Here is a 21,371-nt window from a genome sequence, read left to right as displayed (position 1 = left end):
TTGTGAGCATATTCAGTAGGTCTGAGAATCGGCCAACATCTATTTTTTATACCCCTATTAAGATTTTTTTAACTGCGCGCGGACGGAGTAGCGGGCGACAGCTAGTATTACTAGAAAAATATTAGTGCTGAAAAGATTTTTAAACTTTAAATAAAAACTTAACCGCTGTTGTTAAGATCATTGATCAACTGATAGTATACAAAAATAAAACAACAGTCAATTAAACTAAGAGTTGTTGTCAACAAGACACAAGTACTGAATTAAATTAATCCTGGACACAAGCTTGCGCTTTTATCAACGAGTCCGGCGAAGCTTTGAAAGAGTACGCCCGAGCCAGGACGCAAAAGGACGAGCGCGCGGTGACTTGTGCTGCAATTAATAAACGTCAGTCCAGCCCGACTAATTAGTCGCAGTCGGTTCCAGATAAAACAAACAATTCGCGACAAGACGACAAGATGTCGCGATTGTGGCCGATGATGGCTACGCCTCTGTGCGTAACGAGCCAACGATTGACGTCCCTTAATCTAATTAAAATCTGTACAGGGCACATGGCTCAAGGAAAAAGTATTACGTTTATCGTAACTGGTGCGTGTTTTTTTGGTTCATTTATAAAATTACTAAGTTTAGCTTAAAATAAAATTAATTTCATGAATGTTTAAACGTAATTTTATCGAATTTTACGATAGTGACAATTAACCTATGAATTATTTTACGATAAGTTGCGGCACGAAACATTTTTATATTCAGCTCTAATTAACAAGTCAACAGTTATTAATCAATTTAACAGGCGCCAGGAAATGAAAGCGATACGTGTATTACATCATTTGATTTAAAACAATCCCTTAGTTAAACTCTGATTATGTGTCGCCAAATGAAACACGTCTCATACAGGATGTGACTCACGCAGTGACTAATAAAATATTAGCCGGGATATGGGATTAAAGTCCTTTTGTCTTGAGAATTAATAACACGTTTCGCTTGAACATGCTCTTAAATTGATACTCTTTGCTTAGCTTAAAGCGATATTCTCAAGACCCAATTCTTACACGTGGTTGTAAAGTGCGTTATCAATTGTTTGTTCTTGTGGTTTCATTAATGATAATCGGACTGTTATAATGATTTATTATCCCATTAATTTTATGAACAAAGACGGGTGAGATTTAAGGCATACTTATAAAATGTGTCCGACACGTGGTTGAGACATTGGCTTTAAATTGCGCCAGATTTGTAATTCGATTGAAAATATTGTTACATTCCTTTTTTGAATTTCGGACTCAGATCGTTGAAAAGATTTGAGGTATAACCTACTTGGTAACTTAAGTTTTTTAATCAATAACATTAGACAGGGAAACATATAGAATATCATATCAATCATAATACCAGCTGCCTTTCACAAAACGCAATAGCGTGAGGGCGTAGGGCGTATGGCATGGGGTGTTACCACCGAGACTAAATGTCATGTGTCAATTATAATTATACCATACAAATGTTATTTCTTTTTAGTAATTATCGTTCCGCTTTGATGCTGTGTGACTTTTATCTCAATTTATATTATTACATTCTTATCGTAAAGTATGGATATGCTTTATAGATTTTATTTTGTAAATAACCTAGAGTCAGAATTAAAGAATTATCATAAGTCTTCCGTTGCATTAAAAATCCAAGGTCCATCCAAAAGTTCAATCCAATCCAAACAATTAAAAAAACAAACAAGTGCCACCGTAGGATATTCACATAAGCACACATACCTGTAATGTTGCTCTAGATATAACGAGGTTTCCTTCAGCAGATATCACCACGTTGTGATCCTGTTGCAGCGGCGTACCGTGCTTCAGCCAGGCGACGCGAGGTGGCGGCACTGCTTCAGGCGGGGAGCAGCGCAGCGATGCCGTAAGACCTGCTTCCACTGATGTTGGGGACGGCGACATTGAAAACTGCTTTCTTATATCTGTAACAGAGAATTAACGTGAATAATTTGTTTGTGAATCGGTCATACTTGTAAGGAAATATTTAGAAAGCTTTATTAACCAATCAAAACAGTTCAAAAGCTTCAAGTGTTACGAATAATTATGATACAGCTAAAATTTATTTAAGTAACTTTAGTTTTATTGTAGGTAGTTATTTTCCTCAGTTAAAGTAAATCAAAACCTCGTTACCGCAAATAAGTCGACAGACGAAAAAATTGAGCCATAATCTCACTGTTCAAGCCAACGACCTTTCAACCACATATTTGTGTGGGTGGGAAAGTAATTAATATCTTCGTTAATATTACGTCGAATATAATTGAGACGTCAGTGGATTTAATAATGTAACAGAAGCCGATTGCCCGCATATCGAATCTAATTAAGGAATAAAAAGCGGTTACAGTTCGGATATCTTGTGACAGTCACATGTCAATAATAATAATCGAGACATTGTCAAAAACGAAACCTTGCGAATGAATTCAATAATAGCTGCTATTCGAGCAATTTCTTTCATAATTCGTTACTTAGCTGGTTACAAATGCAAAGAGTAAGAGAAAGCGTTTTTGAAGTTGTTTTTTTTTTTTTACGAATATAACATGTATTAGATTCGTAAATGTATATGGTGTGTTCCGCGATTGTTGTACTTTTAGAACTTAAATGTACGTAATACGAAATGATTTTTTTAGGTTGACATCAATTTTCATTATTTTTTATTTGTATCGTTTATGGAACAGATTTACAGGGGAATTGTGACGCGAACTCCCGGCATACTTTTGTATATTTATAAATTTCTGTCTTAATCATACAAATAGTACCTTAACCGGTTTTTGTAAATTCTTTTAACTCGTATATAGAATTTTATAAGCAATTAACCGAAGTTTTACTGACTCAATTAACGTTAACGATTAAACATTCATTTAATGAACTATTCGTATACGTTTAGATATCAAAAGTCACGTGTATTTTAGATTGAGTTTTATTATAATATAGCTGTCGCCCGCGACTCCGTCCGCGCGCAGTTAAAAACAACTTAATTGGGGTATGAAAAATAGATAAAAATAAATGTAGCTTATATGACACGTTCGTAGATTTACCATAGCAGCGCCATCTATTGATTACTTACTCAACCCAGTCGAAAGGTATCGACATCTGTTAGAATCATTTGCAGTTAACAGATAATTGTGACTGTCAAATAATAACAGACAAATAATTAGCAATAAATTAAAATTGCGACTATAATTTGAGATTTAAACTATCCTATCTCTCAAGTTGGATCGAACTGCACATGGTGTGCGAATTTTATTATAATCGGTTAAGTGGTTTAGGAGTCCATTGAGGACAAACATTGTGACACGAGATTTATATATATTAAGATAACGAAAATAGTTCACACAGTTACCCAGATTAGATATTGCAAAAAGTTCCCGCAATATCTTATAAATTGTACCACATCGTGTCTCCTGTCTTCCCATGTCAATCCTAATAAAAAATCGTAACGACAACGTCGCTTGTACAACGCTCAGCGGTCCTTCGCCGCTCGGCCCACTACCTATAATTGCCTATATTAAACAATTTAACGCTGTTTAGCCGTTTATCGGCTAATCACATATAAATGGAATGGAATAATTGAACTGTTATAGTAATTTTGATAGTACTACTTGATACGTTTTGGTCAAACTACAATCCAACTGAGTGTGTAAAATATTGAATTTTCGATACTTACGTTGCATACATTATCTAATAACTGACTAAAAATGATGCATGCGGGTGCTAATATTACAGCAAAGTAAAAACTTATAAATCTAACTTAATCTTACTAATATTATAAATGCAAATGTTTAGATGAATGGATGGATGTTTGTTTGAATGTATCCCCGGAATGGCTCAACAGATCTTGATGAAATTTGGTACAGATGTAAAACATAGTCTGGAAGAACTTTTTTTTAATTCCGTCCGGACGGAATCGTGGGCAAAAACTAGTAAGATATAAACGGCATTCTAAACGTTATGCTATATTAAAACAGTTACCGAATAACCAAATTCATAAATTAAATATTCCGTAAAAATTCCGGAACAACGATATTTCAAAATTCCGGTTCATTCATAAAAATGTATCATACATTTATTACCTTCTTAATGTAAATGTTCAGAAAAAACGTGAAATGAATTCATAATTTAACTTAATACTTTCGTAGGCAAGAGAAATGGTTCCGTAAAGAACAGCGCAGCTGCGCCATCTCTTATGATTTACGTTAATACACGAAAAAAGATATCCCGACAACACGCGGTGCTCGAATAAATCTCAACTTTGTTACAGCAATTAATTATTAAAACAGAAATATCAGCGACATGAAAGGAAAAAACATTTATTCGCGTACAATTCTTGACCAACGAAAAAACGAAACTTTTTCGTAAATACTACTTTAAACCATATCCATAACTAATAAATACACTGAAGTTTTACCGTGAAAAGGAAAGTTCAAGCAATAATCTTACTAATATTATAAATGCAAATGTTTAGATGGATGAATGGATATTTGTTTGAAGGTATCTCCGGAACAGCTCAACGGATCTTGATGAGACTTGGCACGAATGTAGGAAATAGTCTGGAAGAACACATAGGCTACTTATTTTTTTTTTTAATGCCACGCGGACAAAGTCGCGTGCGACAGCTAGTAAAACGTGATATTAATAAAAACTGCCATTTTTACCGTCGTCCATGGTTACTAGCGCAGTTACATCATATAGATTTTTCACACATAATATACCTACGCTAAGGGACTCCCTTAGTCACCAATCAACGTTAATGAGCGTGGCAGTAAACCTTAGTATACAATTCAATGGTGCTGAGGCGTATAAACTACTCTGATGAGACTGAAATCAATAACTGAATTTATAAAGTTGAAAGCATATGCATTCGAACGATCCTTTAAAGCTGCATGCGTTTTACAAGAGCGCTAACCTCATGTTTCGAAATTCACTTGGCTACCGCAGCGGCGAACAATAAAACTGACACAGGGCATCTCGGTTGCGGGTGAGGCGCGAGTAAGGCACGGGCGGGTAATGGAGCGAACATTCACCAGATTTATGGCTGCGTTCGCTCAGACCACTTCACAGTTGAAACGTTCATTTTGCAGTGCGCGAACCGGTGCATTAGTTACTCTAAACGCGCTCCAAGTGATATATGGGGGCGGATGTAAAAATACTACAGTAAAAGGTTGCTAAGGCGAACTAATGTCACGTGCAAACAAAATGTTTTTGTTTACGTTGAGTGGGAACTTTTATAGTTATAACAAATAGTACGAGCCGGAGCTATTATAATTTTCCATTTTCATCTAAAACTTTTTACTATAAATAACGCAATTTTACAGTTTCGGTTACCGCCAACATATAACATGATAGAGGTCAATTATTGAAATAACTTTTTCGCATTAAAAAACACGTGAGTAACAAAAGTTAATATGTACAATAAAGTTATTATGTATGTATGTAAATAATAAACGTCTTGTACTAAGTGCTCAATATTTAAGTGTTAATTTATATTAAGTTATTACATTTGCCGTTGCTGTCATTGTAAAGTATGGCAAATGCTGGACAGATGGCGCGCGGTATAATGCTGCCGACATTAAAGGATTAAGCCTGAAGTCACAACACTATGCTACGTTATAAATTAGACTCTCAGCAGCTGTGTGCTTGTGTAGCATTTTCAAACGACAAGTGCCGCTAGTGAGATACAGTTGTTGAATGAAAAAAACATACAGTTACCGTAATAATATTATAACAGATCCCATCAAGTAATATCTCAAGAAAACTTAGTGTCTTTACACTGAAAAGCGAGTATTGAGTACCTACTACGGCGTAGACATCTATAACTATGTAGTGACGTTCAAAAACTCACCGCTAGAGGTCATCCTCAGCGCAAAATAAATCAGAATGATGTTCAAGAGTAGCTAAAGTAAATTGACTATGTCAAGCTAAATCAGTTTTCCAGTTTTATGGACAGAGTAGAAGACCATATCTTAGGTCCTAAGTTATATGTCGCGAGCACAGTGATATACTGCAGTTAAAAGTTTTCAAGTACTAAGAATTGTATGAAATCATGGAAAATTCTTCAATTCTGCAGTTGGTGAGCGTGAATGATAAAGGGGAGTTCGCGTAGGGCAATAAATTAACTAGACTACGTTTCATTTCCTGTATAGGATTCGTATCTACGGAACCGAAGTGGGCGGGAATCACACCGCGCTTGAACCTTGCAACTTGTGAACGTGCGAAACGCTGTCTTTCTACACAGTGTTTTCGTTCACGCATTTTAAATCGCTAACGTAGATTTTTTATTTAAATAGCATGCAAAGGGTTTCCGAAATATTTCCACGTCTATAACTTATACGTAATAGGACAGGTACATTTTAAATATACGTCTGTAGGTACTCATAAAAATGACATTAGTTCTTCTTTAACGTCGCCCCATGGCTTACATGTATACTTAATTTAACACGTGCTCATTGATCCATTAAAAAGTACCCGGATAATAACTTAAGGGACAATTTAAACGCAGTGGGTAGCTCTAAATCTTCGACTGGGAGACTTACAACTGACACTTTTACGCACACTGCGATACCACGCGTACATTCATTAATAGCGGAATAGATGGCACTTGTGAGTGTATTTAAAGCTCTCAGGGAACAATTAAAACTGTCAGAAGGAGAATTTAGACCGTTTGTGTTACACACGGCTGCTTCGCGCAATTAGGACGGAGTGGGAACGTCTCACTCGCTTTCGCTTCTGTTTCGAGTATATTTAGACGTTTATGAGTTTCAACTCCGCGTGTTTATTCTGATTCTCGTTCAATTTACTTCTTGCGAGGGATTTTATTGTCTTTGTACAAAGCCGCCTTTGAATGCTCTAAAGGATGTGTATTTATTTTTACTAATGGTAAAGTACATCTGTAAATATATCATCAAAGATAAACAATTTTACCAAAAGTGTGGCGTTTTACCACTGCGCAGGCTAACTGTGCATGTCAGATGAGATGTCAATCAGTTGGAACTAGACTGCTAGATAGTAAGATGTATATATGAGTAAAAAAGCATTGGAACAAATGTGTCTTTAATGGTGACCCTGACGTGATGTTCTAAACGACTGTACAGGTTTTTTGTCTGAAAAAGATGCATTGGAACAAATGTGTATTTATACGTATACAATTCCAACTAGCAGATGATAAAATTAGTATGTTATAAGATAAATTACTTATTAACAATGACATATGATCCAGTTTGTTTTGATAAATCTGTCAAGTAATCATAAGATTATAGATTATATGAAATGAAACAAAGACAATAATGTCTTTGTTTCATTCCATAGAATATTTTAAACCAATAAATAAATATTATAGAGCAGAGGTAAAGAAATCAAACCTTGTCTACCTTATATTTTAGCACATTTAAAAAATAATTACACATAAATTTTCCTATTCAACCATCTTTCTAAACCCAAATACACCAAGAATCATTTTATCTTCAAAACCTCATCAATAGAGTATTCGGTGTAAATAATAAAACAACAACACTTGGTAATGTTCAAGATCGAATACGGCACGAGTTGCTCTACTGAACGTGGAACTGAACAGCTAATCGCCGCCGTATATTAAGAAGTGTCCGACATAAATCTGACAAACGGTCTCTCCGACATTTATTTAATATGCACAGAAGATTTACCTCCGGCGAACATTGAATTTAATCGAGTCTCAGTAATCGATTTTGTCGAGTAGCGTATTGAAGCAATTCATCTTTTGTTGTTACACCTTCGAATTTACATACAATGATTGACGTCTCGTAAGAAAATAAATCAAATATTGCCATATTTAAATGATCGATAATTGACTCAAAGTTAATAGGATTGCCTTGTATAACGTTCACAATAATGATTAGTAATTATATATCGTTTAATTTATTCATGAATTTTCAACATGTAAAATTATTATGGTCTCAGGTAGGCCTTAAGGAAACAGTTATGTTTTGCAAATTATTATTATTCTTTTCTACAACAGTTTTTAAAATTTTTAAAGATTACATCTTCGTCTTAGTAATCGCTAAGTAGTCCCACTGCGTAATAAGGGTTTTAATTATTATAGTCAACTAATAGCAAAATGTTAAACTGTAAGTTATATTGTCCTATGTTTTATTTTCTTATAGGTGGTGAGTTTTAAAGAAATATTTGTCTACGAATTGGAATGGATAGAAACGGCCGGTACAACTGGGTTAGTCTATAATTATCAACGGAAGCTCACTCAAATTATGACTTTTGATGAAATGTTGCTCGGCACCCAATTTGAAGCGGATATAGGGAGTTTTAAAACAGTTTCGTTACATAATGACAGTTGATCGACCTTTTTATTACTCGGATGTTTGTGTATATTTGTATCACACCGAAGAGGTAACATAAAATAAAATATATTTACATTTCTAAACGTAGAAGCGAACAAGTTTGATTTATCGATACGATAAAAGTTTGAACGTTTTAAATAAATGTTTGCTCTGGTTCAATACTCACATGCAAGTTTAACAATGGCGGGTTGACTCCGTATATCTCCTCTGCTGCTCCAAGCGAAGCAGGTGCAAGAGAACTCCTCACTGAAATACTCCTCGACTTGGTCTCTGGTGACGTTGCATTCCGCTTCGACAATTCTGACGCCACTTTGAGGATCGACAAATTCGAATTGAGTGCTGGCCACGGAGCGCACGTCGTTACACTTGAAGTAGACTTGCAGTGCGTTGGCGGCGCGGCATCTCAACATGGCCGGTTTATTCCGAACTACAAACGCGTGTTGCGGCTCTAATAGAAATATTGGAAGATCGTCTGTTGAACTTTGTAGCAAATGATCGCCCGAGAGCGACGGCAGCTCGTCCGCGTCATCTCTACTGTCATGATCGTCTTCCTTGTGGGATTCGTGATCGTAATCCTCTTCTAAATAGTCTCTGTGATTAGGAGCTGGGTGATTGTTCTCTGAGTTGTAAGGATCTAAGGCCTCGGCTCCCGCGGGGTGAGCATACTCAGGTCGCAATGGTATTGGCGGAGTGGGGGCGGCTGTGATGTGCTCGGCCTCTGTTGAACTTGACACTTCTGTAACAAAGTAATACTATATTTATTTTACGAATAACCATTTGTTTCCATACTATTTATAAAACACGGTTATCCAAATGACACTAAATTATGGCGGTTCCAATGTTGAATTGGTTTTTTAATTAAACTTAACGGAAGTCTAGAGCATGGATAATTAACAACAACAATAAACGTACCGCACATGGCAGAAAGAATGTAAGCATTTTAAAATTGTTTACGCACCATCTGTAACCGCGGGATGGGGAAAACCGCACTTGAAAACAATTCTTATTAAGGAAAAATAGATTCCTGAAGGAAATAGCTCTCGTTCCCTACGAAACGGAAATAGAAACACATAGAACGGAAGTGAAACTAATTAAGTTATCCTCGCTTCGTGCGAGTCGCGGCTTATTTTCGTGCTATTCCTTGCTACGAATAATAATACAATGCTAGAGGTATTACTGTCAACGCCGTTGGAAAAGTAACATACACTGATGTTCTGATAACAATTCCTGAGCGAAATTCCGCAGAGGGTGCTGTAAAATTAAACCCCAATGAAAACTTTATCTTAGCACCAAAAAGTTTCGTTCCAATTTCGCTTAGCAGGAAGGGGAGTTGATAAAGTAGGGTATACGATATCCAAATATCTATGTTTTGCGTGTAAATAGGCGTGAGTGAAGCGTCAAACCAGGTGCGGACTTTTAGAGAAATCGATGACGAGTGGAGAGTACGCTTTAAACTCAGTTGCTGTTTGTTATCGTTGCTGTAATATATTTTACTAGCTAAAATATTTGAGTATATAAATTAATATGTTGCAATAGAATGTAAAAGACATATACGTAGATATAAAATATATATAGTATAATAAATTTTAAATATCAAATAAGTTTTATTGCAGTATTTAGAAGGTCAAAACTATTGAGACATCGGTAATCTTGATTTGATTATTTTAAAGAAAGGTACTGGTAAATTCTAGTAAAAGTCAATATACCTAAACTAATCATATAACCGAAAGTTCACGAAGTTTGCCACAAACGCTCATACATTACGACCGGATGTGGCTGATAAAATGTCTACAAGCTTAACTGCCAAGACTTATGCGAGTTCCATTTTGATATTTAGAAAACAAACAAGCATCAAGTGAGAAGATTTATTCTATTATGACTTCAATCAATAACACAGGAACAAGGTCCGTGTCACTTGTTATTCTGACACAGGTAAAATCAATTATAAATAAATTCCTGAATCACCGGCGTTCTGAGCAGACGTTTGATAAAGTCATGTTTATCCCGTGTCGAATACGTATTATCGTTTGAATTGTGTAATCACTTTATCGTATCGAGAGGCGTCAGTTTTAATTGGTTTTTAACACTTCAATTTGATTTATAACCAGTATTTCAATATCCACCGTAATCTAGTCCGTCAGTATAAGTTCAGTAAGTTATTCGATTTGTTTATTTCTTCATCGACTATCGACGTAAACTTCATTTATATTATACAATTCGAGTATATAGATTCATTCGTATACCAATTATATTTTTAGTTTCAATCAGCGACCATTTTAAAGATTTTAAGTGATTGAAGTACTCACGTTTCTTTTCAACAGTTTCGAGTGTTATCTTGGCAAGTGACGAAATCCCGTGTACGCTCTTCAAAACGGCTTGTTAGTCGAAAGTCGGCTACGTGCACCCTATTATATCTCGTCTCGGACTTATCTAAGATCTAAAGTCGAATGCATAAATTGAAGTTATGAGAATACATTATGCGCTATTACAAGAAGCGCAACGAAAACTAGCGGACGGACGTCACGATGCGATTGTAAAATGTAAATAAATGTCAGTGCCCCGAGTGTCCCGACTGCCGGCTCCCGCTCCTAGACAGTCTGCGGACTTCTTTGAATCATACATGTTCAATGATTTGAATTATTTATATGTATTACCAATATTAAGGGCCCTATGTTCACTAATCATGGTAATGTCTAAAGTGAAAGTCTGTCAAATCATCCAGAGAATTCCAACAGTCGACAAACTGGTCTATTAAATAGATTATTTTCTTATTTTTAAAATACCATTTCAGATCCGACAGGCTGAGGAAATCAGAGAATGCAAATGGAGAAATGCCACATCACCGCGGCACGAAGTGAAATATGTTTGTACTGATGAATGTTCGAATTCTTGAGGCGACTACTAACGAGATCTAAAAACAAACCGAAAACTCATTGAATTGGCGTCGCCGCCCCGTCGCCGTCGTAGTCGCCGAGCGGTTCAAAGACGCCGACATTTTGTCCGGCATTCCGGTAATTAAGGTCCCGATCGATACAAGTCACGATAGAGAAGGTCCTTATTGATGGGAAATACTTAATCAACGCCCGGCTCACTGTGGCGGCGGAATGTACAGCCAGCGGATAATAAATGATCTTTAAATTTGCATTGTTTGCTTCATAATAGATGTCTATAAATGGATCAGGTAATTTAAGTCTTTTTTTTTTAAATAGACATTATATCGGTTTTAAATGAGCTTCATTTGTTTAACAGATTCTTTTAGTTCGAAATTTGATTTTTCGAAATCAAAGCAGAAAACATTTAATCCTACTTCTAACAGCAGTCACTACATCGTTTTGCAATTAATGTGAATTATTTATTACAAACATAAGTTCGTTAACTATGTTAATATCAACTTTTACAATTTGATTACGTTAAGAATTATCGCATGTATAAGTTGATACAACACCACTAATTTGCATATAGAACTAACCAACGGATTTAACAACCAAGAAATAACCAGAATAAGTATTAATAGCCCCAATTACTAGATACAGCTGAAGTAAAAGTCAATACTAAAAGGTCTATTTAACGAGCGTGCCACACACCAGTTTATCACTAAAGTATAACACATGCAACTAATAATGCATAGTACCTATATAAGTGCCACTCGAACCTAATACGGATCGAATAAAATGCAGAGAGTGTAATGGATGTAGATATCGGACATTAAACTCTGTCCGGTCTGCATTTTGAGTGCTTCGAGCATTCGTAGCTTCACTCATGCACGTTTAAAGAGCTTTATTTCTCAGTGAATTCGTTATCCGAAAATTTATATCGTCTTCTTAACGGTGGTTAGTATGTTAAAATAAAATTGTATTTGTGACTGAAATAATGTAACAATTTTATTTTTTATGTTTTTCTGAACAAATTGCATCTATTACAACAAATTTTACCCTTTTTGTATTATGTTGTGTGACGAAAAGTTTCAACATAGTAGTGCATTATGCTTTTATTATCAGTTTGTGAGAGATGCAATAAATCAAGGATGATGTGTTTCAATATATTTGAGTCGGGACGTAATAAAATAAAGAGGCGTGGCGCAGTCGCTTCACTTGATGTAGTTTACTCGTAAATGCACTTAACGCGGAGGGAGACATAAAAAGATGCACTGGGAGTAGTTAACGGTTCCGTGGGCGGGATGATTTGCCTGCGACGTTTCCTAAACTAAATCAAATGTTAGAGGGGCTTAAAATGATGACTACCATTTTGATATACGGCCGCTGTCCCGACGTGACTCATTGCCCGCGCAGGCCGACTCCACTCATTGAATGTCGAAAGTTACTAAACAATACTACAATTTGTTGTCTATAAATGTCGTGTATTTCTACAATGTGGCAGTAAAAATGTAATATATTTCCTTACATATCGCTTTTCTGATAGTTTTTTGTAGTACAGTTGTGGTCACGTAATAGCCAAAAAGGTTAATCTTGATTTATAACTCTAAAGTTTTTCCCTCAACTAATTTAAGTTGCTACAGAAAACGTAAACTGCATTTAAATTTTTCGTTTGACCAACTTTTTTATTATTACTATACCCTTAAGGGAGCTAATTATTTTTTTAAACGCTTTTAACAGTCCGTTAGTGGCAGAAAAAAAGGTGCAAGCAGACCAATCTAGAATCGCATTAAACTATTCTTTGAACAGTCGCGCCGACAAATTCTCACCCCTGTGCGAGAAAAAACACAAAGGCGGACCACACCCACAAAAACTGCTTGAATAGCCTTTACCTTTACGTTGGAAATGTAACACGATACATACAAAGAGTCGTCGAGTGCCAGTCAAGAGGTTCCCAAACAAGATAATCCCTTTGTTAGTGGAGTTATAATGGCATCTCCGGGGACTCTCCCGCTATTATTTTCTGTTTCATTGCGAGCAGCTGCTGTGTGTCGTGCTGGTGCATCGGGTTTCATTGATATTCAATTTATTTGCAATACAAATGTAATTTAAAACTCTTTTGTATTTGGAATTTGTCCTTGACCATCAGGTTAGATCTTTGGGATGGGAAGTAAACCAAAATGCGAATTTGAAAAGTTTAAACTTTAAAGAATTGTTGAATATATTCTTCAAACTACAAAAGTCACTACGTAAAAGAATAAAAAGCAAGTTTTTATACAACTAAGTTCATAATTTTGTTAATAAAAGCTATCTGTTGACTACATAATACAATTTCTATGGATAAAACTTTTAATGGGATTGTCGTGTTCGGAAGTGGCTCTTGGTTCGTCACGAAGGAGTGTTTTTTTGCGAGTCCTTCTTTGCCTTATTTTATATCTCTAATTTTTTTCAGAGATCCAGCAGAGAAAAAAGTGATAATTAACGTCTTCGCTTTATCTTTTAAACATTTTCGAAAACAACTTAGAATATCTTTTTTTTTGTACAATTTCTTTTTGATTCAGTAATTTTATTTTTATTACGAATTTGTATATTATATTTATTTAATTTTTAAACAATCACACATTTTTTTGTTAATTTGTGTTTATAAAAAAATTTACAAAAATTAAACTCATCTTTCTATAACAATACTATAAAACCAAATATGTTCAGTAATATGGGATTTTTAAAGCTTACATAATATTTCAGACATGTGAAAAGCGTCGACACATAGCGATAAATGACACGCTGTATGACGGTATGTCTATCTGATTTCTATAGCTATAGCTGGGAGTGATTTTAAAAAATAATTACGTAACATTTTTTGCGGTAAAAGCAGATTTAACGGTAACTCAGTGCAGATGTCAGTTATTTTTTGCCCTACCTTCAGTTATCTGATCGGAGAGGTGAAGAGAGTCTTTTTTAGTGAATTTTTGGCGTTATCTTTCAAGCTTTTTATCACCCTCTCAAAGTTTTTCGGTTATATTCAAGAGCCTTGCGTTAAATTTTTTTAGCTACTATTATCTTTCTTAACGCTTTCATAAGTGGGTAGCTTGTCATTGGTTATTCATATTTTCTTAATGAAGTACTTACTTACAATGTTTATTTTAAAATTCTTTATGAGTCAAAATGTAGTTTTTTACGTTTTGCAATCATAAATGTTCGTAGTAGAGTTATTCAAGTTATTGTTAATTAAGTATAATAAAACTAGATCACTAACCTTGGGATTCTGAGACCGAAATATTTTTTCATAACATACCGTCATTCGATTTAAGTCTCAGAAACCTACGATGAGCCATTTCACTATGTGCTCGAATGAAAGTTCAGCGTATACAAAATTATTTGGGTTCTCTTCTGTTCAATAACTTAAATGATTTCCTTGTTTTCCTTGTTTTCAATCTTTGGACGTATTATTCTGTGTTATTGTAATACTGACCTTGTTTACCATCGGTGACGACGGCGAGCAGCCATAGGACGAGACACACGGTCCCTGCCCGCGCCATGCTTCACGCGCGACCTCGCATCACCTAAAACAATAAACCATATTTGACTCTGTAAAACTCCACATTGTTTGTTCAGTTCCTTGAGTGTACGCTTGTAGATTTAAAGCCGTTTAATGGGAACTAATACTAATAGATACAGATATGCGAGTAGAATTATTCTTTAATCGATCATTTATACTTGTCAGAGATTAATTAAAAATGTTACGGACGTTCTAAACAGACACAAATATTATAGCTTAAAAACTAACTGTGAGTTTTTGAGACAAAAATTTCTGTATAAAACGTATCGTCATCCCCGTCATTATCTTTGACATAGCAAAGATAACTTTGTGGGACATAGTTCTATTTTAGGTTATTATTGTATTGTAAATAAATAAATAAATAATAATAATAACATTGTTTTTTAAATGGGATTTTGGACTCAGAAAACCGCTTTAAAAGATAGAATTTTATATTCAAATAATGTTAACAAGATGCGGTTTATATGTTTTCTATGTTTGTAACAGTAAACGATTCCAAAAGATAAAACATAACATTTGTAACCCAAACGTGTTATGGTGTAACCATTATTCGAAGTAAATTTTAACGAAGTTTGTTTAGTTTATCTACAAAGTTGATATTATAACTAATGGCGGTTTACTTTAATTTAGAAATCATACAAGAAAAACATTTGCAAATGGCATCTACGTGATTTTATTTTTTTTTCACCATTTTTTAACCTTATTATTTTGTTGAGTGTGAATTGTCTATATTCATAAGGTTACCTATAAAAGCTTAATCCTTTTGTGTTCGATTTGCTTTTGTTTTTACCTAAGTTTTTTTTATTTGATCTATGTCTACCTGTTTAAAGCGAGTTTAACTTCGACGTTTTAAGGACAGTGGTTGGAATTTATGTTTGGCATCAGAGCGTAACTAATTGGTCCCTTTTCGAAGAGATTTTTGTGTAAAAACCAAATAACAGGATTGTGGGTTTGGTCGAGAAATGTTGTAAAACCACTTTTATGGTCCGTCGTGTGAAATTATTGGGTTCGGAACTAATACCTTGCGGCAGATGTTTATTGTACATGATTTATATGTTAACGTTTTGGTTGATTTCAAGAGAAACGTATTAAAAGTAACGGCTATTCAGATAATCGCTTGCAATTTTTATTTACTGCAAAATTTTCGTCAAATAACTTTTGTCTCTAGATTTTGGCAACTAACTGTAAATCTTTTATTTAAAGTAAAACTGACCTATGCTTTCTTCAAACTCCGTAATATTCAATTGTACTAAAAAATAAAACGTGAAATGATTTTAAAATGATCGAGAAATTATTGCCAAATAAGAGGCCGCCTACACCGCACCAAAGTCAGTAGAACGTATACCTGTCGACGATGTGTCGGGCATCGGGTCACGATCTCTGATACATTATAGAAAACGAAAAGAACAATTTGATTCAGCCGTCAATAATTTTGATCGGACGCTGAAAGCGAATCGACGGTAAATTGATTGTTTACCTTTCAACGTTGCTCATTAGCGGGAAATTGCGATTAAAATTATTGTTTAATTGATACTTGTTGTTACCAGTTCAATCCATAGAATAATAGAATTGTATAAATAGAGCTTATTAATTTGTAAGTGTGAGTTTGCAACAAATAGTTTAGTTAAAACTATAACAATAAATTTATTCCTGGTTTACTTTTTGCCAGTAGGTACAGTTGGTAGCGCTGGACTGGCATGGATTGTAAGTGCTCGCTGACACCTGTTTGTGTTTCCAATATGCCAGTTATATACCAACACTGATTTTAAGCGCTGCTCTACTGGCATAATGTAAACCAGGCATAATTGTTTCATTTTTTTAAATATTCAACAAAGACTTGACATGTTGTAGGTTTTCGCCACTCATATAATACGCAAATAGTTCGATAACAACAAAGATGATTCGTCTTAAAATAATTGCGTTATCTACCGACTTGTGTGGCCTAGCTAACCTCATTAGTGAGTTGCAGTTATGTGTAATTTATACATTGAGCACTTAAGCCTGTCCGCGTTGAGTCGATAAGGAGTGGTCGCAACACGACGCCGGCCCATTTCATTGTTGCGAGCCACCTCCGGGTTGCGACACTTTGTTTTATACCAGATAAGCTCAGCTTCCGTCGAGCGATAGGTTTTACGTAAACAACCTGCGGTGAGCTTTGTCATGTTTATGTTAGCCTGGTGATGCTAAAGTGAATATTACGTAAGCATTTTCTAGTAAAGTAAGTTTAATACGTTGTACTACGTGTTTAAACTTTGACATTATTAAAAGTTGTACGACTGCATAAAGAAATGAGGTGCAATTAATTTTGTGAAAAAAAAATCAGTCCTTCATACACTATGCGATATAAATTAGCGAAATCTGGCGTTTTTAGTCGCTAAGTAACTTACGCAATAAAATGTCATTGAGGTTCCTATACAGGTTCGCGTGATCGATTCTGTTTGAGATCGTCGTCATGAGAAAAGTCTTGTTTTCAAGATGGCGGAGCAAATCAGCAGAAACGCAGTTGTAATTTTGTAAATATGCGTCACCCGTTAAGAAGTAATGACTGTATTGACGGAATCTAGCATCGACGTTCATCATTGGAGCGCGACGCGATACTCCCAATTCATGGATATAATATTGGTTTCAACGATTAACGTTATTTTGTGTACGAAAGGCCTTATAATGTAAGCAAATTACAATTGCGAAAGCTATAATTGTTGTAAGTTACAGCATATTTGCAAGGATACTAAAACCCTTGCCTAAAAACATGTATTCGTGGTGCGATTTTTACTATGTATTACTGCCGACCCCTGTCTCATTGACAATCTAATTAGTTAAGCGAAACACGGATAGAGACTATCTCTGTCGACCCCGCTTCGTATTAATGACCTTTACTGTTACGCTCGATGTACGACTCGGGTTCGTGGTAATATTGATTCTAAGAACCGTAAACCGTTTTTTAAACAAATGAACTATAGACGGTTACAACGCCTTGTGTTGATTATGTTCTTGAACTTCAAAGGAAATGTGTATTATTATTGTTAATTCATTTAAAAGTTTTTTTATTTATTTAAATAAATGATAAACATTTTTCTAGCAAGTTTGTTCCGACATTAAATGTGAATGAAATTCCGTTTAATGTTATCAATATGTTGTAAATCAATAAATTAATATTAAATAGTTTAAATGTTAAATGTTCTACGAAAGGATATAGACATGACACAGGTTTCAGCCCGTAGTATAGACATGCATATAATTTTAAATTAATACTTTCAAATATCGGAATATGACAAACTGTTGAGAACTCGAAATGAGATTTTAAAAATAGAACACATATTTGTACCATATTATATGTACAGATAGTTGTCACACTCCATCCGCGCGGAATTAAAAAAAAAAGTAACAAGTAGCCTATGTTTTATTCCAGACTATGTTCTACATCGGTGCCAAATTTCATTATGATCCGTTGAGCCGTTCCGGAGATACCTTCAAACATCCATCCATCCATCTAGACATTCCGATTTATCTAATAGGGTAAAGGCGGGATAGATGCCCCACTTTTTGGAATATACTCCTAATTTAAAAAATATTAATTTTATATAAATAGTGTTTATTAATATAGCTAGTTTAATTCTTTATCTTTTACTATGATTTGTCTTTTTGGGCCTATAAATGACAGATTTTGCAGATTTTAGCTTTTTGTGGACCTCGATTTTTGAGGATAGATGCCTTCCCGTATGGATAGTTGCCCCACCATGAAAATACTAACAAGGATAGATGCCTGCGGCGCGGGATACATGCCCTTCATACTTTAAAATTATAATATTTATAACATTTTATTTGTGTCTTTGTCTTTTTTATTTATAATGAAAAGCATCTTGCAGTTTTTAAAACCTTTTAATTGTCATCTTTACAATTTAATTCTAATTATGAGATCAAATAAAATTATCATAATAAATTTCTAACATCATTTGTTCAACAAAAACAGAAATTCTAAATTCTTATTATAACTTATTAATTATTAAGTTTCAACACGCGTATTCATAAAAGCCTTTACTTAAAAAAATTAAAATACACAAAAAGATCTTCATCTTGTAATTCTACTGAAATGATACTTAACCGGATAGAGCTTTTAGTTAATTTGTATTTTGTCCAATTCCTCGAAAGCTGACTGTAATTGTTCTCTAGTCCAAGAACATATTCGAGCTCGGACTCCTTCCTTTCTTTTGTATTTTCGTGGCATAGTTCTGCTACAATCAGTAAAAAGTCTAAATATAAATATACATAAAGACATATAAAATATAATAGAACATAAAAATATGTTCAAAGCGCATTCAGTACAACTTGGTGAATGGAGGGATAGATGCCCCTAGGGGCACCTATACCGCAGAAAATCAGGGCATCTATCCTTTTTGATAGGGATAGATGCCCAAGTAGTTTTTAAATAAGTAAAAAACAAAAGAGCTACTATTTCCACCTAGATGCATACTTGATGAATCAGTATATTAACGTAATAAAAAATATAACGGAATTAATAACTACTTATAAAGATATACAACAGCAAATACTTACCTTTAAAACTTTGACGTGTTTGTTAAGTTCGCCGCGGACATAAATCCACAAATAAGCGAAATGCATCTTCACCGCACCACGGCCCATTGCTAACTAAGGTGCAGGGTACCTGCGGCTCTTAGTTATACTATTGATTTTTAGTCGCGAGTTTGGGAAGTTAGGTTTTATGAAAATGAGGCATCTATCCCACTGAGGCATCTATCTCGCCTTTACCCTATTAGGTCCTTACATATGAAATTGGCGTTTTTCGTACTGACCACTTTAATCACGAATTTCTCCTCTTTGGTAAGGAATTCCAAATTCAAATTTGTACAGCTATAGACTCATGTATTTGTGGTTCGATGACCGTCATTCATTTGTTTTTTTTCTTCTGTTTTTTTCTGTTTGCGTCACTCATTTTACAAAATGGAAAACTTAAAATATCGCATTATTTACGAGTACGAGTTCCGCCGTGGCACTAGTGCTGCGGAAACGACCCCAAAAAAGTTACTTGTAAGCGTTTGGTGGACTTGTGCCGGTATTGTTTATTACAGTTTTCTCAAATCTGGCCAGACTATTATGGCTGATGTCTATTGTCAGCAATTGGAAACCATGATGGAAAAGCTAGCGGCTAAACAACCTAGGCTGGTCAATCGCTCCACGCCACTGCTGCTTCACGACAACGCTAGACCACACACTGCGCAACAGACGGCTACTAAATTAGAAGAGCTTCAATTGGAAAGTCTAAGACATCCTCCGTACTCCCCGGACCTTGCTCCTATAGATTACCATTTTTTTCGAAATTTGGATAACTTCTTGCAAGGGAAAAAATTCAACTCCGATGGGGCAGTCCAAATCGCCTTCAAAGATTTTATTGATTCCCGTCCGACTGGTTTTTTTAGTAAAGGGATCAATGAACTACCTATGAGATGGCAAAAGTGCATAGAAAATAATGGTTCATACTTTGATTAATTAAATATATTATATTAAAAAAATATTCGACTTTTTGTTCCTCCCATACAAAACGCCAATTTCATATGTAAGGACCTAATATATAAAATTCTCGTGTCACAGTTTTCGTCACCGTACTCCTCCGAAACGGCTTGACCGATTCTCATGAAATTTTGTGAGCATATTCAGTAGGTTTCATTAGTTTCTATATAGTATATATAGTTTCATTTTTTTTTAACTGCGCGCGCACGGAGTCGCGGGCGACAGCTAGTCTAATATATAAAATTCTTGTGTCACGGTGTTTGTGGTTAAACTCCTCCGAAACGGCTTTCCCGATTCTCATGAAATTTTGTGGGCATATTGGGTAAGGTCTGAGAATCGGACAACATCTATTTTTCATACCGCTATTAAGTTTTTTTTAACTGCGCGCGGACGGAGTCGCGGGCGATAGCTAGCAATATTAGTAAGATAATACAAAATAATATGATTTTTATAACAATAGACAACGCAGCCCATCCGCCTAAGCAATATTTGGTCGTTAAACTATTATTTCGCTTTATTGTGCTATAAAATGTTTTTTTTTTTTTGTTATAAGATAAAATAATTTATAGGCTTTAGAGTGCCGCTATAAATTCTCATAAGTTTGTTAAGAATTTTTATTATGATGTGTGTAACCTTTACATTATTTTGAAGAGAGTTTTCAAAGGTATGATAACCGTGAGTTTTCACTGACGAAACACCTATCTTAAAATATTGTCAGTGCAAACATTCTTTTAAAAAAAGCAAGTATAACAAAAATCTCTTTTTGCGCAGATGTTTCGGCAGTGGATCTCATGTAGGTTTTTTACAGCCTCTACAAAAAGCCAAGCATTTGCACCAAAAAATCTTTATGCACATATTATAATATTTCATCAAAAGTACAATCAAATGTATCCTACGGATGAAACCTTGCAATATTATTTAATTTAATTTATTACTTAAATATACAATTCATGTTATTAAACAAGATTGTTGAACTAAGATTTAAAGGAATGCGGAGTTCATTATGATAAGCGATGAAAGCCAAAATGTCCCTAATATAACGCATTTTGAAGCTAATCTCAAAATC

The 21,371-nt window shown here is 34.9% G+C and overlaps 1 protein-coding gene across 2 annotated transcripts in view; it reads right to left on the bottom strand.

Moving 5' to 3' along the window:
• LOC106710984 (netrin receptor UNC5C) overlaps positions 1 to 21,371 on the bottom strand; it is a 90,863-nt gene that overhangs the window by 23,143 nt on the left and 46,349 nt on the right. For both annotated transcript variants that reach the window (XM_045678265.1, XM_045678264.1), the window contains exons 2-4: positions 14,693 to 14,783; positions 8,514 to 9,083; positions 1,749 to 1,948 (exon numbers count right to left, since the gene is read on the bottom strand). In XM_045678265.1, the coding sequence (XP_045534221.1) occupies positions 1,749 to 1,948; positions 8,514 to 9,083; positions 14,693 to 14,759 (837 nt within the window). In that variant the 5' untranslated portion in view covers positions 14,760 to 14,783. The remainder of the gene's footprint in view (positions 1 to 1,748; positions 1,949 to 8,513; positions 9,084 to 14,692; positions 14,784 to 21,371) is intronic.

Source organism: Papilio machaon, chromosome 6, assembly GCF_912999745.1.
Source record: "Papilio machaon chromosome 6, ilPapMach1.1, whole genome shotgun sequence".
In the NCBI taxonomy this organism is placed as follows: Eukaryota; Metazoa; Arthropoda; class Insecta; order Lepidoptera; family Papilionidae; genus Papilio; species Papilio machaon.
Note: the sequence above shows the minus strand (reverse complement) of the source record. Positions and strands in the feature narration are given on the sequence as shown.